The sequence below is a fragment of the Pleurodeles waltl genome, chromosome 4_1, assembly GCF_031143425.1.
Source record: "Pleurodeles waltl isolate 20211129_DDA chromosome 4_1, aPleWal1.hap1.20221129, whole genome shotgun sequence".
Classification (NCBI taxonomy): Eukaryota; Metazoa; Chordata; class Amphibia; order Caudata; family Salamandridae; genus Pleurodeles; species Pleurodeles waltl.
In genome coordinates, this window is record NC_090442.1 from 11,857,546 (window position 1) to 11,875,930 (window position 18,385).

The 18,385-nt window shown below is 43.9% G+C and overlaps 2 protein-coding genes across 5 annotated transcripts in view; both read right to left on the reverse strand.

The window, feature by feature from the left end:
- Positions 1–18,385, reverse strand: part of LOC138287238 (zinc finger protein 664-like) — a 946,449-nt gene that overhangs the window by 856,565 nt on the left and 71,499 nt on the right. For 2 of the 4 annotated variants that reach the window (XM_069227600.1, XM_069227599.1), the window contains exons 2-3: positions 8,521–8,568; positions 1,940–7,992 (exon numbers count right to left, since the gene is read on the reverse strand). The exons of 1 other annotated variant lie outside the window; for it this stretch is intronic. In XM_069227600.1, the coding sequence (XP_069083701.1) occupies positions 5,627–6,973 (1,347 nt within the window). In that variant the 5' untranslated portion in view covers positions 6,974–7,992; positions 8,521–8,568 and the 3' untranslated portion in view covers positions 1,940–5,626. Of the gene's footprint in view, positions 1–1,939; positions 7,993–8,520; positions 8,569–18,385 lie in introns of those variants that run through there. One more of the 4 variants, XR_011202176.1, reaches the window with a different exon arrangement.
- LOC138287236 (zinc finger protein 271-like) overlaps positions 1–18,385 on the reverse strand; it is a 640,682-nt gene that overhangs the window by 509,364 nt on the left and 112,933 nt on the right. The gene's annotated exons all lie outside the window — the stretch shown is intronic.

Sequence of the window (18,385 nt, forward strand, 5' to 3'; positions counted from 1 at the left end):
CAAAGGGAAATAAAAACCCATTAAGAGGGTGCAGTTTCGATTGGCAAGTATAAAACTACTGTGAGCATGCCCAGGGCCAAAGAGGCCAGTAGCATAGGGCTGAAACATGTTGGCGAATCAAAGGGTCAGAGGGCCATAATATCCTTAATCCCCTATACAGTTGTTTGTTTTAATCTTTCCCATTCACCCGCTAATAAAGGGGTGCCTAGGGAGTGAATGAGGCATTTTTAATTGACACCCCCCGTAGATAATATCATAAAAATTGCTTCCTGGAATATGGTTGAACCTTCGCTGGTTTGTAGGGTCAGGGTGAACCCGATGATGAAGCATGCCTCTATTAGAGTGGGTGAAGGTTATTATTTTGACACTTGTTCCCTCTTTTTCTAAATTGCTGTACGGGTGTCGCATGTCTCTTTATCTCTTTAAAAGAGTCTCTGCTGACAGAGGAATGCTAAGATGGTGATTATGTATTCAGTCAAATCGCCATAATACATTTTGTTTAACAGAATGTCTTTGGCCCCCCAGCGTCAACCATTACCCTGCTGACAGTCGAACCAGGTCATGTGGAGTCTGGTGCTATCTCTGTCCTCTTTTAAAACATTGTATACCGATCCGTAAATACCACTGGTCCTTCAAGCCACAGCTGCAGTTGGTTACAAGCTACACACCAAGTAAAACGAAGACCTTTTAAGAGACTGCTTTCATGCGTCTGACTTATCTGGTCACAGCATTCACCCACAAATGAACCAGTACACAGAATGTAGCTCCCCACACCGCACTGTAAGAGAGATGGGTGCTACTCAAGGGTGAACACATTTCCCTGCCTATATGTGTCCTATTAGTATACCATGACTATTGCTGAAAGGCATCAGAGCTTTGTACATGGTCCAAGGCAAAGAGTCAATGTGTGATTAGAGGGTAGATGGTTCCTAAGAGTGAAAGAGGACTGTTAATGCGTTACAATGTGATATTCTTCAAAGTGGAGCATTTTCAGCACATTCTGTTACAATCTGAAGCTCTGACAATTTCATATATGTCAGAATTATTATTCCTATTACAGCACTTTCTGCCTTGAGAAGGTCCATCCTCGACCAGTATGTCGCCAAAACGTATGCTGAATTTATCGATGTCTAGGAACACTAACAACATATCCTGTGTCAAACCTCACATATTTACCTGATACAAAGAACAACATAAAGTGATAAACTAAGGAAAAAGTACCCGGGAAAATTGCTGCAGATTAACATAACTTGAAAAGAAATTAAAAACTACATAACCATGGGTGTGTAACTTGGATGCCTATTATTTCTCAATATAGCCCTTGGTTGTTATTGCGATCCATTGCTCACATTATCATGCGCACTAGTAGAGAGGGGAGCCCGGGGTGTCTGATCACTGAAGCTCATTTAAATACAAAGGGGGGGCAGCCTGTTCACAAAGCACAACACAACGTGTTTATGTGACATGCTTGTACACAGCAGAGGGCACAGTGACTCTGGTAACAGTGCAAGTGTTGTTATGACATGAGCGGGCAGTCTTAGTTGTTTAGACCTGAAGGTAGGAAGGGCAGCAGCTTTAGCAATTTCAACTGTTTGAGAGAGGGTGCAAGTCTCTGATTCTGGGGCAAAGCTACCAGTAGCCACCCTCATGGCCTCTGCTTTCTGCACCTACAGTCTGGTGCACATTCTGTATAAACCAGTAACTTTGTCAGCTTGATAGTCTGGTGTCTGGAATCAGCCTGCTTTGCTTTTCCCATACTTTGGCCAGTAAAGGTAAGTGTGTTTTTCACTAATGTGCCCTTAGCTCGCTTTTGGTAACGTGGCTTCAGCAGTAAGGCCTAAAGCACACTCAAGGGTAAAACAAATCAGTGGAAGTCAGAAATGTCAATACAATGTAATTAAATGAGATACAGACATTCAACATTCAAAGCAAGTTTAGATAAACAGGATTATTTAATAGTTACTCAGAAGCAAAAACAAAAGTATATATGTGATTTAAGGATTATTAATTAGCAAAAACAACTGACCTAAAGGAAATACAGGATACAGTTAGTCACATATTCAACATCACAAACAATCAGTATACACAACAGTAGCTGCCTCGCTAGCCAGTCCCGAAGGGGCACTGGTGAGTCTGGGCTCCGGTGATGATTAACACTGGAATTTGATGCCAGATTTTGGGCTCAGTCAGTCTCAGAAGGTGATGAGCTGCACAGAAGTGGCTTGAAGTGTAAAATGCCCAGAAGGTAGTGTTGGGCCGTCCAGTTGAACCTGAATCTACGGCCACCAAAACGCATCAAATGTCAGGCACTGAAAACAGCTGCAAAGTCGTTAGAGGTCCCAAGTTATGGAGATGGGTCAAACTTGATGATCTGAACCAAAGCACAGAACGTGGTGTGGGAACAAGCGCCATACTGGAGCTCACGCTGATGGTTTGAACATGAAACTTGTAACCATCATGGTATATCACTGCAGGTTCAAACGTCGATCCGCTATTCCACCCATATCCCAGTTATCCAAGTGAAAAGGTAGAATACCACTGAAGGCAGATCAAGGTGCAGGAATCTCGGGTTTTGGGCTCTTGGTGCTTACATTGTCGTCATACAGCCAGGATAAAACAAAAACTGCACATGAAGAATAAGAGAACCTCAGAACCACGTAACAGCAAATGACATTTCAGCACCAATGTGGTGGTAAATACAACAAGGTCTGGTAAAAGGAAGAGAAGGGAAAATATAAAAGCAAATCATGATAACATGGTTAACAACACGGAGACATTACCTGATCCTACTACTGCAATATCAGATCGCTGCTACAAGAGGCTCTCAGGGGGCCCAATGATGTAGCAAGTCCAGGAGAATTACTTCAATATCAGATCGCTGCTACAAGAAGCTCTCAGGAGGTCCAGTGATGCAGCAAGTCCAGGAACATTACTCCAATATCAGATCGCTGCTACAAGAGGCTCTCAGGAGCCCAGTGATGTAGCAAGTCCAGGAACATTACTCCAATATCAGATCGCTGCTACAGGAGGCTCTTCACCTGGCTGTGCAACACAGCTTGGGTGGGGAGTTCTAAGTGCGCATGTTGTTTTGGCGAAACCAACATGGGCACTTACAGTGCACCCACCACTCCTCCCTGGCTGCTGCTGACTCACATGATGGCCCCACCATTGACCCTGAGGACTGGCTGTGGCTGAGTAAGTGAAAAATAAAATGATAATAAAACAGTGTTATTATCATTTTATTTTTCTGCTGCCTGTTAGCAGTGGGGTGACGCTCCTCCGCCATAACAGAGGGGCTGCACCTCAGAAGTACTATAAATGTACAACACAGATTATTCATGAGACTATCTAGGATGTATCTGATGTGATTCTAAAGCTTGTGAAACTTTCCCCAGCAGTTAGGAAGCAAGTTCCATTTGTAGCAAAAAGGAAATGGAAAGAGGCCACTAAATGGATCTTTATAATACTAGGTTGTGTCTCTTTGGAACAGAAGTCAGTAGGCCTATTTCTGGTTTTACCAAGAAGGGTTTGTGTATGGTTGGCCTTGTCTGTAGTGGTACAAAGACTGGAAAATGATGTGATGGGATGTTGCTGACATTAGCTACCAGACCTTTAATTTTTCTCAATCATTAACTCTAAGTGGCACAGAGATGGACAGACTCTGTAGGTCTCCCAGAGACCTACGACAAAGGGACTCCTGCTGCAGCTCCCTGGTGAGGCTCATTAAGGCTGGAAACAGTTTGAGGTTACTTGCATTCTAGATCATAGGGGCGTGGCCTCAAAGTTCAGGATCGACAGGACCTTGTGAGTAAGAGCCATGGCTTATTAACACTCAGGGAGGAAAGCACACCTAATGGAATACGGGCACAAATAGTTATTAAGAAATGAGATTGAATCAATCATTTCCATCCCTCGCTGTGTGATTGTCTCAGTAAGCAGTTTGAGGGACAATCAATGGATTGATGTCTTTGAGAAGCTGCTTCATATGAAAGTTTTGCAATGTTAGAACCTTCATCCCAGTGTTGACAGTGTGCACCTTTGCCACATGGTCTCTCTCATGTACAGGGAGGTTAAATTTACGACAGATCTTTGTGTCACATTGAGAGAACTAGAACTGACTGGAGCTGGACCGAAGTCCTGAAGCAGGCAACATGGGCATTGAGTTTTCGCTTAGACGTAGAGAGCTGGAAAAAAAAAAAAAGTCTTATGAATTTAGCAAATACCCTAGCAATTACAAAAACACAACCTTATATTACATGGAATATTCCACATAGAGTTATGTGATTTTGGATGCTGCTTCGCCAGGGTTTGCTCCCCTTGACTTCGCTACTGGCAAAATGGCACAGTACAGCTAAAGAGTGCAATTTTTCCCTTGCTGAAACTCAAGATTTAATCCATGTATTATTTGTCTTCCCTGTTCTGGCCTCATCCCGGCGTTAATGGCTAAAACCAATTTGTCTTCAGCTCTCTCTGTCGTCCGCATCTGAGTTCCTCTGAGCCTTGTATGATCCACCTAATGAATTATTTTGTTTCAGAATTTTTAATTTTTTCAAATGTTTTTTATATTTATTCTAAGTGTATATGCTGAAAAGCAAGTTAACTGATTCATAAGTAAACAGGTATTGGGTGTTATATGAGACAAAATAATTAGGTGGTTCCGGTGTAATTATGCTTTTTAACTTGGATCTCATAAGGGAGGGGGCAATAGTGTCCGTCATATTCCCATATGTGGGGTTTTGGGGTGAGGTCGGACAAGGCAAATAACATTTCCATTAGTCTGTAACTTCATGATTTACACGTGGCTTAGGAGGCGAGGCACCTCAATAAGAAGCACACAAGGAAGAACTGGGTTTGGCCTCTGAATATTCCACTTTGTGCACACGTTTATATTTGGAGTATTATGGGCAGATCGGAAACCTTTTAGACTGTCTGTGTTCGTATACATTGTATTCCACAGCTTCGTTTATATTGTTTTATTTATACCTTGGCACTCAACACTTTTAGGTCAAATATGGCTGGTAATGACCATAGATTGCCCAATATTCTTGCACTTAACGATATTCTAATTGCACTGATGCCAGTATTTGCACCATTTTCCTTTTTATACTGTTATAAGAGTAAAGCTACGTGCAACTTCAAGTTCAGAAAAAGTATTGTTGTGCACTTTTATGGAACTTTTTTACTGTAAAAAGTTTAAACATGTCCAATTAGATTTTAGGTGTAAAGAGTGGTAGAGACGAAAGTATTTTTTATTGTTTATTCTTATGTGGACCTCAATTGAGTTCCAAAACATAAATAAAAATTGAATTTAATTCAGAGAACTGATAATATTTTACTGGTTGTGGGTTCCCTTCTGTTGAATCAAATTGAATCTCTTACTGAAGCGTTCCTGGCATTTAGAGCAAGGATAATGTTGTTGTTTCTTGTATGAGTTCTTACATGCTTAGCAAGATCAGATTTCTGTATATAGCTGGCCCAGTATTCAGATCACTGATAAGGTCTTTGACCAGTATGAGTTCTCTCATGGTGAGTGAGACTGGTTTTAAGTCTGAAACTTTTGCAGCATTCAGAGCACTGATAAGGTTTTTCACTAGTGTGGATTATCCCATGCCGAATGAGACTGGTCTTAAAAACTGAAGCTTTTTTGGCACTCTGAGCACTCATAAGGTTTTAGTGCAGTGTGCATTCTCTCATGTTGAGTGAGATTATCTCGCCGACTAAAGCTTTTCTGGCATTCTGCACACAGATAAGGTTTTAGCCCAGAGTGTACACGCTCATGTTGAATGAGACAGATTTTCCGCCTGAAGCTTTTCTGGCACTCAGAGCACTGATAAGGTTTTTGCCCAGAGTGTAAACGCTCATGTTGAGAGAGACGGGTTTTCAGCCTGAATCTTTTATGGCATTCAGAACACTGAAATGGTTTTAGCCCAGTGTGGATTCTCACATGCTGTGTTAGACGCCATTTGTGCTTGAAGCTTTTTCGGCATTCAGAGCAGTGATAAGGTTTCTGGCCAGTATGGGATCTCTCATGTGTAATGAGATTGCCTTTATCACTGAAACGTTTTTGGCATTCAGAGCACTGATACGGTTTTTGTCCAGTGTGAGTTCTCTCATGTTGAGTGAGACCAGATTTCCGACTGAAGCTTTTCCAGCATTCAGAGCAGTGAATAGGTTTTTCCCCAGTGTGAGTTCTCTCATGTTTAGTGAGGCTTTGTTTCAATTTGAAACTTTTCTGGCATTCGCCACACTGAAATGGTTTGTACCCAGCATGGATTCTCTCATGCTGAATTAAACTAGCTTTTTCACTGAAGCTTTTTTGGCATTCAGAGCACTGATAAGGTTTTAATCCAGTGTGAGTTTTCTCATGATAAGCAAGACCAGATTTCTGACTGAAGCTTTTCCTGCATTCAGAGCACTGATAAGGTTTTTCCCCAGTGTGATTTCTCTCATGTTTAGTGAGGCTTTGTTTCAATATGAAACATTTATGGCATTCACCGCACTGAAATGGTTTGTACCCGGTATGGATTCTCTCAAGCTGAATTAAATTGGCTTTCTGACTGAAGCTTTTTTCGCATTCAGAGCACTGATACGGTTTTAGTCCAGTGTGAGTTTTCTCATGATTAGTGAGACCAGATTTCTGACTGAAGCTTTTCCTGCATTCAGAGCACTGATAAGGTTTTAACCCCGTGTGAGTTCTCTCATGTCTGGTGAGACTTAATTTGGAATTTAAGCTTTTTTGGCACTCAGAGCACTGATAGGGTTTGTGCCCAGTGTGGACTCTCACATGTTGAATGAGAGAGGACTTTTGGCTGAAACCTTTCTGGCACTCGGGACACTGATAAGGTGTTTGTCCAGTGTGAGTTCTCTCGTGTTTAGTGAGGTGGGATTGATAACTAAAGCTCTTCTCACATGTATTGCACTTATTTGAGTTGTGTGTCTCTCTAAGTTGGGTTTGTTTTTGGACACATGTCATGTTAAGACTGAATCTGATTCCTAACTGTGTACTCGATTATGTTACACTCAGCAACTTCTAAAATACACTAGAGATGCTCTTCTTAACATTTGTATTTAACTAATGATAGCTTTCAATGGGAGATCAATTTTCCTACATTTAAAGGCAGCCTATCTAACTTGCCCTAACAACTTTCACCAAGGAGCCCCCTTTTTTTAATTAAGATTACCCTCAGAGAGTTATTGTCTACATGGGATTAAAACATGCAAGGGTGATTTTATGAATTATCCATAGCATAACACTGGTCCCTTTTAAACTTCCTGTCACCATGAGAAACCAGAAAGTACACAATCAACTTTGGAGGTTTGGCACAACTGGAAACACCTTTGATCAACCCAAGAGACAGGGGTAAGGAAAATCTTTTCATATGGAAAATGATAATGCAGTGTGTTTGCTGTAATGGGATGTGAGAAAGAACATTTACCATTACTTTCTTTCAAATAATGTTTTCTCTCCTTTAGAAATTCAGGAGACTTAGACAAAAGCTTGTTCTTTTAAACTGATGTACGGATGAGGTTTTGTTGGAGAGGGTTTTGTGTCTCCAGAGGATTTACCGTCAGACAGAATGTGCAACACGTATTATTCCCAAGTGCACAACATGGATATCAATTGTCACCAACGTTTTTCGTTCCATCAACCTTGAAATGTTCCCTTCAAGGAATATTGTTATGATTAGTAGTTGCAGCAGATTTAAAATTTACTTGCGCGTACAATTAATACTTCAGAGGTTATTCGATCCTAATAAATGACACTTGGTAAATGTTTCTTATGATTGTACTTCAAGGATTTCACAACAAATAATGAATGGAAGAAATTTGAGAAATCACTTTCGCGTTCAGCAGTTTCGTCTGCCCCAAATTCATCACCATTCCTGGCACAAAGAGTTTGTCTGTTCTTTAGAGATCTAGAATGTTTCTACATTCTTTTTGGCATGTTTCACTAAATTACAACATTTCTTTTTCTGTTCGTGCTTCAGTAACCTGTAAAAATAGAGTGAGAGATTGTAAATGGACACAAAGAATATTATTCATGACTGTTTTCTTTGTAGAAAAAAAACATTTACAGAGATGAGGTAGAAAATCAGTTTGAGTTGCATTTCTGACGGGGAAACAGCTCTCGGACACTGTGTAGATGGGGGTTTGGAACCACTGGAACCAGGCTGTGAGAGCAGAAGTAGTGAATAGTGAAGAAAGAAACACAAGTTACACATACATTGTGACATACATTCTCAGAAGCATCCAACACAACAATGTACTTTTTCTGTGACAGTGACTGGCATCACAGTAAGGTATTTTCCCACCTTTGATGAATTATCAGATATTGTGTACTCCTTTGCCCACTTAGAGGTTTAATAAACTCCTTATTTCAACGATCCATAGAGGTACATTTTATTGAACAAAGGAGTTGGCCTTGTACTCAGTACTTTAAATGCCACTGTCTGCTGCGGCCTTGTGCAGTTAGCTCAGTGGAGTTCACCATTACAAACTGTGGGGAAGATAAGGGCTTACTTGGTGGCCTGGAACTCGTCCTTCAACAAGACCTGGGTACTGCAACACCTGAAAAAAAGGAAGAAAAAAACATCATGAACAGTAAGGCAATCAAAACAAGATAAGAAAATAGAAACACCAAACAAACAGAGGAAAGAGAAAAGGGACTATCTTCCACAGACAAAACAGACAGCGCACCCACTGGCTGAACAAGGTCTGAGTTAACATACAGCGCATCCACTGGCTGAACAAGGTCTGAGTGAAGAGACCGCACACGTACAGGCTGAACAATGTCACAGTGAACGGACAGCGCACCCACAGGCTGAATAAGATCTGAGTGAAAAGATAGCACATCCACGGGTTGAGCAAGGTCGGCGTGAATATACAGCACACCCAGAGGATGAACAAGGTCTGAGTGAACAGACAGCGCATTCACAGGCTGAACAACATCTGAGCGAATTTACAGAACGCCCACAGGCTGAGCAAGGTCTGAGTAAGCATACAGCACACCCACAAGCAGAGGAAGGTCTGAGTTAACAGACAGCGCATACACAGGCCGAACAAGGTCCGAGTGAACATAAAGCACACCCACAGGCTGAACAAGGTCTGAGTGAACAGACAGCGCATACACAGGCCGAACAAGGTCTGAGTGAACATAAAGCACACCCACAGGCTGAACAAGGTCTGAGTGAACAGACAGCGCACCCACACGCTGAACAAGGTCTAATTAAACATACAGCACACCCACAGGCTGAACAAGGTCTGAGTGAACAGACAGCACATGCACAGGCTGAATAGGGTCTGAGTGAACATGAAGCGCAGCTATAGGCTGGACAAGGTCTGCATGAACATACAGCGCACCTACCTGCTGAACAAGGGCTCAGTGAACAGACAGCGCACCCACATGCAGTACAAGGTCTGAGTGAATAGACCCTACACGCACAGGTTGAACAAAGTCTGAGTGAACAGGCAGCACACCCAAAGGCTAAACAAGGTCTGAGTGAACAGACAGCGCATCCACAGGCTGAACAAGGTCTGAGTGAACAGACAGCACACCAACAGGCTGAACAAGGTCTGAGTGAACAGACAGCGCATCCACAGGCTACACAAGGTCTGAGTGAACAGACAGCGCACCCACTGGCTGAACAAGGTCTGAGTGAACAGACAGCGCACCCACAGGCTGAACAAGGTCTGAGTGAACAGACAGCGCATCCACAGGCTGAACAAGGTCTGAGTGAACAGACAGCGCACCCACTGGCTGAACAAGGTCTGAGTTAACAGACAGCGCACCCACAGGCTGAACAAGATCTAAGTGAACATACAGCACACCCTAGGTTGAACAAGGTCTGAGTGAACATACAGCACACCCTAGGCTTTAACAAGGTCTGAGTGAACATACAGCACACCCTAGGTTGAACAGGCGCTGAGTGAACACAGAGCACACGCACAGGCTGAACAAAGTCTGAGTGAACATAAAGCACACCCTCAGGCTGAACAAGGTCTGAGTGAACATAAAGCACACCCTCAGGCTGAACAAGGTCTGAGTGAACATACAGCGCACCCTCAGGCTGAACAAGGCCTGAGTGAACATACAGCGCACCCACAGGCAGAACAAGTTCTGAGTGAACATACAGCACACCCACAGGCTGAACAAGGTCTGAGTGAACATACAGCACACCCACATGCTGAGTAATGTCTGAGTGAACAGACAGGGCACCCACAGGCTGAACAAGGTCTGAGTGAACATACAGCGCACCCACAGGCTGAACAATGTCTGAGTGAAGACACAATACATGCATAGGCTGAACAAGGTCTGAGTGAACATACAGCACACCCACAGGCAGAACAAGTTCTGAGTGAACATACAGCACACCCACAGGCAGAACAAGTTCTGAGTGAACATACAGCACACCCACATGCTGAGTAATGTCTGAGTGAACAGACAGGGCACCCACAGGCTGAACAAGGTCTGAGTGAACATACAGCGCACCCACAGGCTGAACAATGTCTGAGTGAAGACACAATACATGCACAGGCTGAACAAGGTCTGAGTGAACATACAGCGCACCCTCAGGCTGAACAAGGCCTGAGTGAACAGACAGCGCACCCACAGACTGAACAAGGTCTGAGTGAACAGACAGCGCACCCACAGGCTGAACAAGGTCTGAGTGAACATACAGCACACCCACAGGCAGAACAAGTTCTGAGTGAAGACACAATACATGCACAGGCTGAACAAGGTCTGAGTGAACAGGCAGCACACCCACAGGCTGAATATGATCTGAGTGAAAAGACAGCGCATACACAGGCTGAACAAGGTCTGAGTGAACATAAAGCACACCCACATATTAGTATAGGAATTTTTGTCTTGGATTGGGGTACGCCATACTGATAAGAAGGACATGGAACATAGAAGCCATCTCATGCCACCCCTTGTTGGAAATATGTGTGAACATGTTATTTTTCGTTTATTTGTAGGATCTGTTGAAAGCTGATGAATTAAAATACATTAACAATAAAAATGGAAATCGATTGTGGTTTTTTGTGCAATGAACGAGCTATGTGTGGACATTATTAAGGTTAGTGTGGGACCAGATCTATAATATAGGTAACACATATACACATGTTTTTATTCGGGTTGTTTATGATTTGACTTTCCTTATGTTCTTTTGGTACTTAGAGATTTGGATATCATTTGGAGATTGAAGTGATAAATGGAAAGATCAAGGTATTTTCCCCCGAATTAATTTTGGGGTGATATGAAGGTTTCTCTATTATTGGTGATTTACTATCACAATTACATCTAATACTATCCCTATCACCTATACTCACCAATTTACTCTTGTATCAATCTTGAATACTGATATGGGATGTAGGTTTCTCTGTGGCACATTTTTCAGTTTAGTTTGTGACACATTTTTGGTGAAAATTGACTAACTTTGGTTTTCTTTTTAGTTTTTGGAGTTATTATTACATTTTGGATGTTGTAATGTTTAATTATTAATACAATTTTTTTAATTGTGGTTTATCAGCCTTGAAGAAGTCCAATGTGTGGACGAAACACGTGTCGGCTGATGTTATATGTGGATTCAACAAATACCATCCGGTTTTATTGATCTAAGCTCACTTCTGTGTTAGCTATTTGACAATGGACTTTCATTGTATTAATTTACATTATGTTTTGTGTTATTGGATTTTCATTTGTGGTTTAGTATTGTATGTTATTTATTATTGTGAATAATTTTTTCATTATATAAAATTAGGAGAACCTCCATTATTTGAAGTGATTAACAATATATGAGTATATATGGATTGTGTACAATTTATTACAGTTTATTAATTATATAGTCATTTTTGATTTTTGACTACCAATATCCTAAAAAAAAAAACCTGTTAGTGCTCCGCTAATAATTTTTTGTTTGGCTCTATTGTTACGGTCTTTTCTTTTAGAAAAACCTGAAAAGCACATCTGGGCAACGGTGTGCATTAGTGTATGAGCACCACTTAAAGGGTACATATACTTGGGAAAATTAGGGAATGTGCATTGATATTGTTGTTTAGTGTTGCCAAGCTTTTGTTTTTCTCTTGTAACTAATTGATCATTTTGCACTTCCCTCCCTTTTGATTGTTACTATTACTTTGCTATATCAATTCAAAATGATGACTTTTGAAGATGATAGGGATAAAAATGTTCATGAAATGTTTTCACAGGGTTCAAGTGATATGAACAAATCCCTTTAAAGGGGCTAATCGTCCAGAGGGTATGAGATTGAAATATGTACGTTTAGAAAAATTAAGAAAACAGGAATTATCTCGGTGGTGGGATGCAACTGTTTAAAAAAAATACATTGCAGACAAAAAAGTACCACGAGGTTTGAGAATAGTCATATTTCCCTCCTTTGATGATCTTTCACCGAAACACATGTCAGATTGGGAGCAACTACTTTTTGAAGCTTCCAAAGGAATGATGACCATTCTAGTACAAAATGCAGAGGAAAAGAGGGAAAGTTTATTGAAGGAAATTCAAGAGCTTGAAACTGAGATCCTAGCCCTCAACCTACCGGAGGTGAAGGAAAAAAATGATAAAATTCTAAAAGACATGTTGGATAAACATCAATTTTATATAAAAAATAAAAAGTTATCCAAAATACAGAGGGATGACAGGGACTATGCAAATGATAGAGTCTATACGTTTGCGAAACGATTTGACGATTTTTCTAATAAAGTACATGCTACCAATATACAGGGGCAGGCAGTACCAACAACTAATGGTTCAGATTTTTCTATTACATCAGAGGAATTTGATACAACCAGTATATCAAGTGATACTTCAAGTAGAGTATCCAATGAAGATCAGATGGCTTCCACTAGTTTGTTACAGGAAGCAAAAAGATACAGACTAGGCAACAAAAGGAAATTTCACAATCAGCCACGTCCCAATCAAAGAAAAGAACCCGTAGAGGAAAAAGGAGAGGGAGACAACAAAGGACAAACAGGTTTGGGTGTGCAAACCAGAGCAGCCAGGAACAAAATAAAAAACAATTGACTTCGACAGGTTTGTCGACAGGAATCGACAATCATGACTGCAATGACATTTCTATATGACACAAATACATATAGATTTGTTTAAATTTTTACGACAACTTAAACTTAAACAATATTTTGCGGATAAAACTGACATACAAACCACAGATACATCTGAAATTGCTGTCAGTACTTATTCCATAAGAGATATTATGGATATTGAACTTCTATTGACCTTGGATGACATGAACCAGGATAGTTTTAATAGAAAGAAACTATTAGAAGATCTTAAAGTTGTACAAGATTTGACACTAAATAGCGGCCTTAAGCTAAAGTCTCTTTTCATTCCCAGTCTACCAAGTAATAACGTGATAGATACCTTTGGCAAAATGGTCAAAGAGGATCTATATAGATTGGAAAATCAAATTAAAAAAGGTCAATGTCACAAATCTTATAATCTGACTCTTAAACAAAAATCAGCCTTAAAAGAACTTAATGATAATCAAAATATAGTCATCAAAGAGGCTGATAAAGGTGGCAATAATGTCATCCGAAATAGAACAGATTATGTCAAAGAAATAGACAGACAGCTTATGGATAGTGCTGCATACATCAAATTACAGACCAATCCCTTACAGAAGATTGTAATGAATCTGGAAAGATTGTTACGAATATGGCGAGAAGAAGGTTTGATTTCTGATTCAGAATTCAAATATATATTCAATCCATATCCTATATCACCATGTATATATTTCTTGCCGAAATTACATAAAAGTAGAACAGCACCTCCTGGTAGACCTATAATATCAGGAATAGGGGCACCTACGGAAAGACTTTCCGAATTCATTGACGGCTATTTACAATCTGTTGTTAAAAATATACCCTCATATTTACAGGACACAAAGGATGTCCTTGCGAAATTAGAGGATATAGGGGGTCATTACAACATTGGTGGTATAAGGCGCTTACCACCGTGCAGAAGACCGCCAATACACCGCCGCGGTAGACCGCCACAGCTATTATGACACACATCACGGAATCCGCCGAAATGCAGACACCCACACAACACCGCCACACCAAAGGTCAGCGATAAACTGGCAGAAACACATCCTCCACCTCGACGCCAACAGAAACACGCCCATGCCATTACGACCCACAAATCCACACGGCGGTCTTTCAACCGCGGTATTCCATTGGCGGTACACACCGCCGCGCTCAAAATACAAACACATCTCCAAAACACCGCCACATTGGACAATTCCAAATACACACACCTGATACACATACACACACCACTCCCACACACCCAATACTATATAAAACACACACCCACATCACCCACAAACCCCTACGACCACAATTCACAAACGAAGGCCAGAGAGATAGCACAGAACAGACAACCCCATCACACAGAGGCATACAACACCATCACCCACGCAACATCCAAGCACAAAACACCACATACCACTACACTCACCACACTCATCAACACATACACCACCCCACACATCCCACACACCACCCCACGTCACGCCAAAGACACCCCTGCGTCTCCGAGGAGGAGCTCAGGGTCATGGTGGAGGAAATCATCCGGGTAGAGCCACAGCTATTTGGCTCACAGGTACAGCACACATCCATAGCCAGGAAGATGGAGCTATGGCAAAGTATAGTGGACAGGGGCAACGCTGTGGGACAGCACCCAAGAAATAGGGAGGACATCAGGAAGAGGTGGAACGACCTACGGGGGAAGGTGCGTTCCACGGTATCCAGGCACCACATCGCAGTACAGCGGACTGGCGGCGGAACCCCACCTCCTCCCCCTCAACTAACAACATGGGAGGAGCAAGTCTTGTCCATCTTGCATCCTGAGGGCCTCGGAGGAGTCGTTGGAGGAACGGACACTGGTAAGTCTAATCTTAACCATCATAACCCCCACCCTACCTGCATGATATCACACACCCCCACCCTCAAACACTCCCCTATCACCCCAAATCCTCACCTATCTACCCATGACACCAACCACCCATCCCAACCCCAACACCTGCATGACATAACTAAGCATGGACACCCATCACCAAAGCATGCCCACTGCACAGACCCACAACACCCCCCAACCATCAGCACACAAGCCCCCACACAGGAATGCCTGCACTGGGGCTCACGAACACCCAACCATTGCACACCATGAAACACACACATGCAATAATCATGTACTTATACCCCCGCAGGAACGTCACCACACCAGAGGGTCCAGACAACACCACTCCACCCCCAGAAGAGGCCCACAGTGACAACAGCAGCTCTGCCCCACTGGATCTTGATGACCAGCCCGGACCATCGTGGGCCTCAGGACAGTCGGTTCCCCTTGCCCAGCCACAGCCCAACACCGAGCTTACACCCTCTGGTAACACCAGCACAGCACCCACCCAGCGGGCCCAAACCTCCCTACCCAGGACAGGTCAATCAGCGGTGTGTCCACCACTACAGGGCACCCAGGCTAACCCACCACCCCAACAACAACAGGGACCTGGGGGCAGTGGTAGTGGGCACACGGTCCAGGGGACGGAGGCACAGGAACACAGGGGAACTGGGAGGGCTGCTGTGCGACAGAGGGAGGACAGGCCAAGGGAACCAACTCTCAACGAGGCCCTCTCCTCCATCATGGGAGCATACCACCACTCCCAGGAGACGGTGGCCACGGTCCTGGACAAGTTGCAGGAGACCCTGCGTCTGCAGGAGGAACAATATTTGGGGTTCAGGGAGGAGCTCAGGACCATCGGCTCCGCCCTTGGCACCATCATAGGGGTGCTGACGGACATTCAAAAGACCTTGAGGGACACCGTGGCACTCCAAGGGGCCCCTGACACTAGCCACGACGATGAAATGCCCACCATCTCCGCCGGCGCTAGTGGACAGGACGCCCCGCCACAGGACCACCACACCAGCACCCCATCCCCTGCAGACGGACAACCATCACGCAAGCGGGCCCTGAGATCCAGGAACAGGACAGAGCAAGATGGCAAGACCCCCGCCAGGAAATAAGACCACCCTGTTTGTCCCACTTTGTTACCCTGCCCAAATCGGAACTGACCTAGCTCCACTTCCAATGCCCAGATGTGCAATGTACCTGTGAGACTAATAGACTGGACTCTGCCATGGACATTCCTCCACCATCACCCATCACCATTTTACAACCCCCCTTCATTTTTTTACACTTAAATAAACACCCTTGAAACACTAAAAACAAATGGAGTCAGTCTATGATTTGTAAATCTGTTTTATCAATTACAGTTTCATAATGGGTTACCCATTGGAAGGCTAACATACCTATGTCACACATCACAAGCCCTTCAAGGATGCAAACAGTTGACACGTAGGTTACCACATTTGTGAAACTGAAATGGAAGGGGACAACTCAGCTAACAAATAGTGAGTGAAATGTCGGTACAGGATAGAGGTAGATGTGTGAAAGTTAATGTAATGGTAAAAGTGAAAATGTTCTCACCTGTGTCTCACTGGAAATATTGCTGTATGACTGACTCCCTGTTGTCGTTTTTGTCTTCCTCAGCTTCATCCTCATCACTGTCCACAGGCTCCACAGCTGCCACAACACCGTCATCTGGATCATCCTCCTGCAGAAAAGGCACCTGGCGTCGCAATGCCAAGTTATGGAGCAGGCGATGATGATGTCGCACACCTTCTTCGGTGAGTAGAATAGGGATCCACCTGTCATATGGAGGCACTTGAACCTGCCCTTCAGGAGGCCGAAGGTGCGCTCGATAACCCTCCTAGTCCGCCCATGGGCCTCATTGTAGCGTTCCTCTGCCCTGGTCCTGGGATTCCTCACTGGGGTCAATAGCCAGGAAAGGTTGGGGTAACCAGAGTCCCCCAATAGCCATACACGGTGCCTCTGGAGTTGACCCATCATATCAGGGATGCTGCTATTCCGCAGGATGTAGGCGTCATGCACAGAGCCAGGGAACATAGCATTTACCTGCGAGATGTACTGGTCTGCCAAACAGACGATCTGGACATTCATTGAATGATAACTCTTCCTGTTCCTGTACACCTGTTCACTCCTGCGGGGGGGGACCAGAGCTACATGGGTACCATCAATGGCACCTATGACGTTGGGGATATGTCCAAGGGCATAGAAGTCACCTTTCACTGTAGACAAATCCTCCACCTCAGGGAAAATGATGTATCTCCTTACGTGTTTCAGCAGGGCAGACAACACTCTGGACAACACGTTGGAAAACATAGGCTGGGACATCCCTGATGCCATGGCCACTGTTGTTTGAAAAGACCCACTTGCAAGGAAATGGAGCACTGACAGCACCTGCACGTCGGGGGGGATTCCAGTCGGATGGCGGATTGGTGACATCTGCTCTGGCTCCAACCGGGTACATAGTTCCTGGATTGTAGCACGGTTAAACCGGTAGGTCACGATTAAATGTCTCTCTTCCATTGTCAACAGGTCCAACAACGGTCGGTACAACGGAGGATTCTGCCATCTTCTCATATGTCCCAGGTGACGGTGCCTAAGAAGGACAACAGCGAAGAAACAGTCACTATTCCTCCAGGTATGTACCCACAGTTACACACAAGACTACACCAGACACAAAACCCTTCCTGTATGTGTGTTGAGTGTAGGCCTCAGTATGTGTGACGCAGTTGAAAATGAATCCATGTGGGCCCCTGAAATGGCGGCTGCCTGACCTCTAAACTGGGACAATGGGATTGTGGGGTAACAGCGCTGGCGTTGCACACCGTCGCGGTAGGCGGTCGTAGAGCGCGGCGCAATGCTGCATTGGTTAACATTGGACCCTATGGGTCCCAGGAGCCAATGAACAGGTGCGCCGGCGGTGATGATGCGCCCCGCCGCAGACGTCACCACCATTTTCTATCTCTGCAATCACTAGATACCTGACCTTCGACAGAAGAGGACCTACACTGCTAGTGCTGCTGTGACCTCGGTCTGGAAGCGACGATGGCTGCTGCGTCTGGGGAAGGGGCCCCTGCCTTCACTGCACAGGAGTTGGAGAAACTTGTGGATGGGGTCCTCCCCCAGTACATGCTACTCTACGGTCCTCCAGACCAACAGGTTAGTACACAGGGAGCACGTTGTAGGGGCTAGGCCTGGGTGGACAGGGCTGGGTGGAAGAGGGAAGGGGGCAGAAGTCATACTACAGTAAAGCATGGGAATAAATGGGCCACATGGTCAGAGTATGGAGGGGGCCACACACATTGATGGTGCAATTGGTAATGACTGTTCCTCTTCCCTTGTGCATGTCATGTAGGTCAGCGCCAACCAGAAGAGGGACATTTGGCGTGCCATCGCCAAGGAGGTCCGGACCCTGGG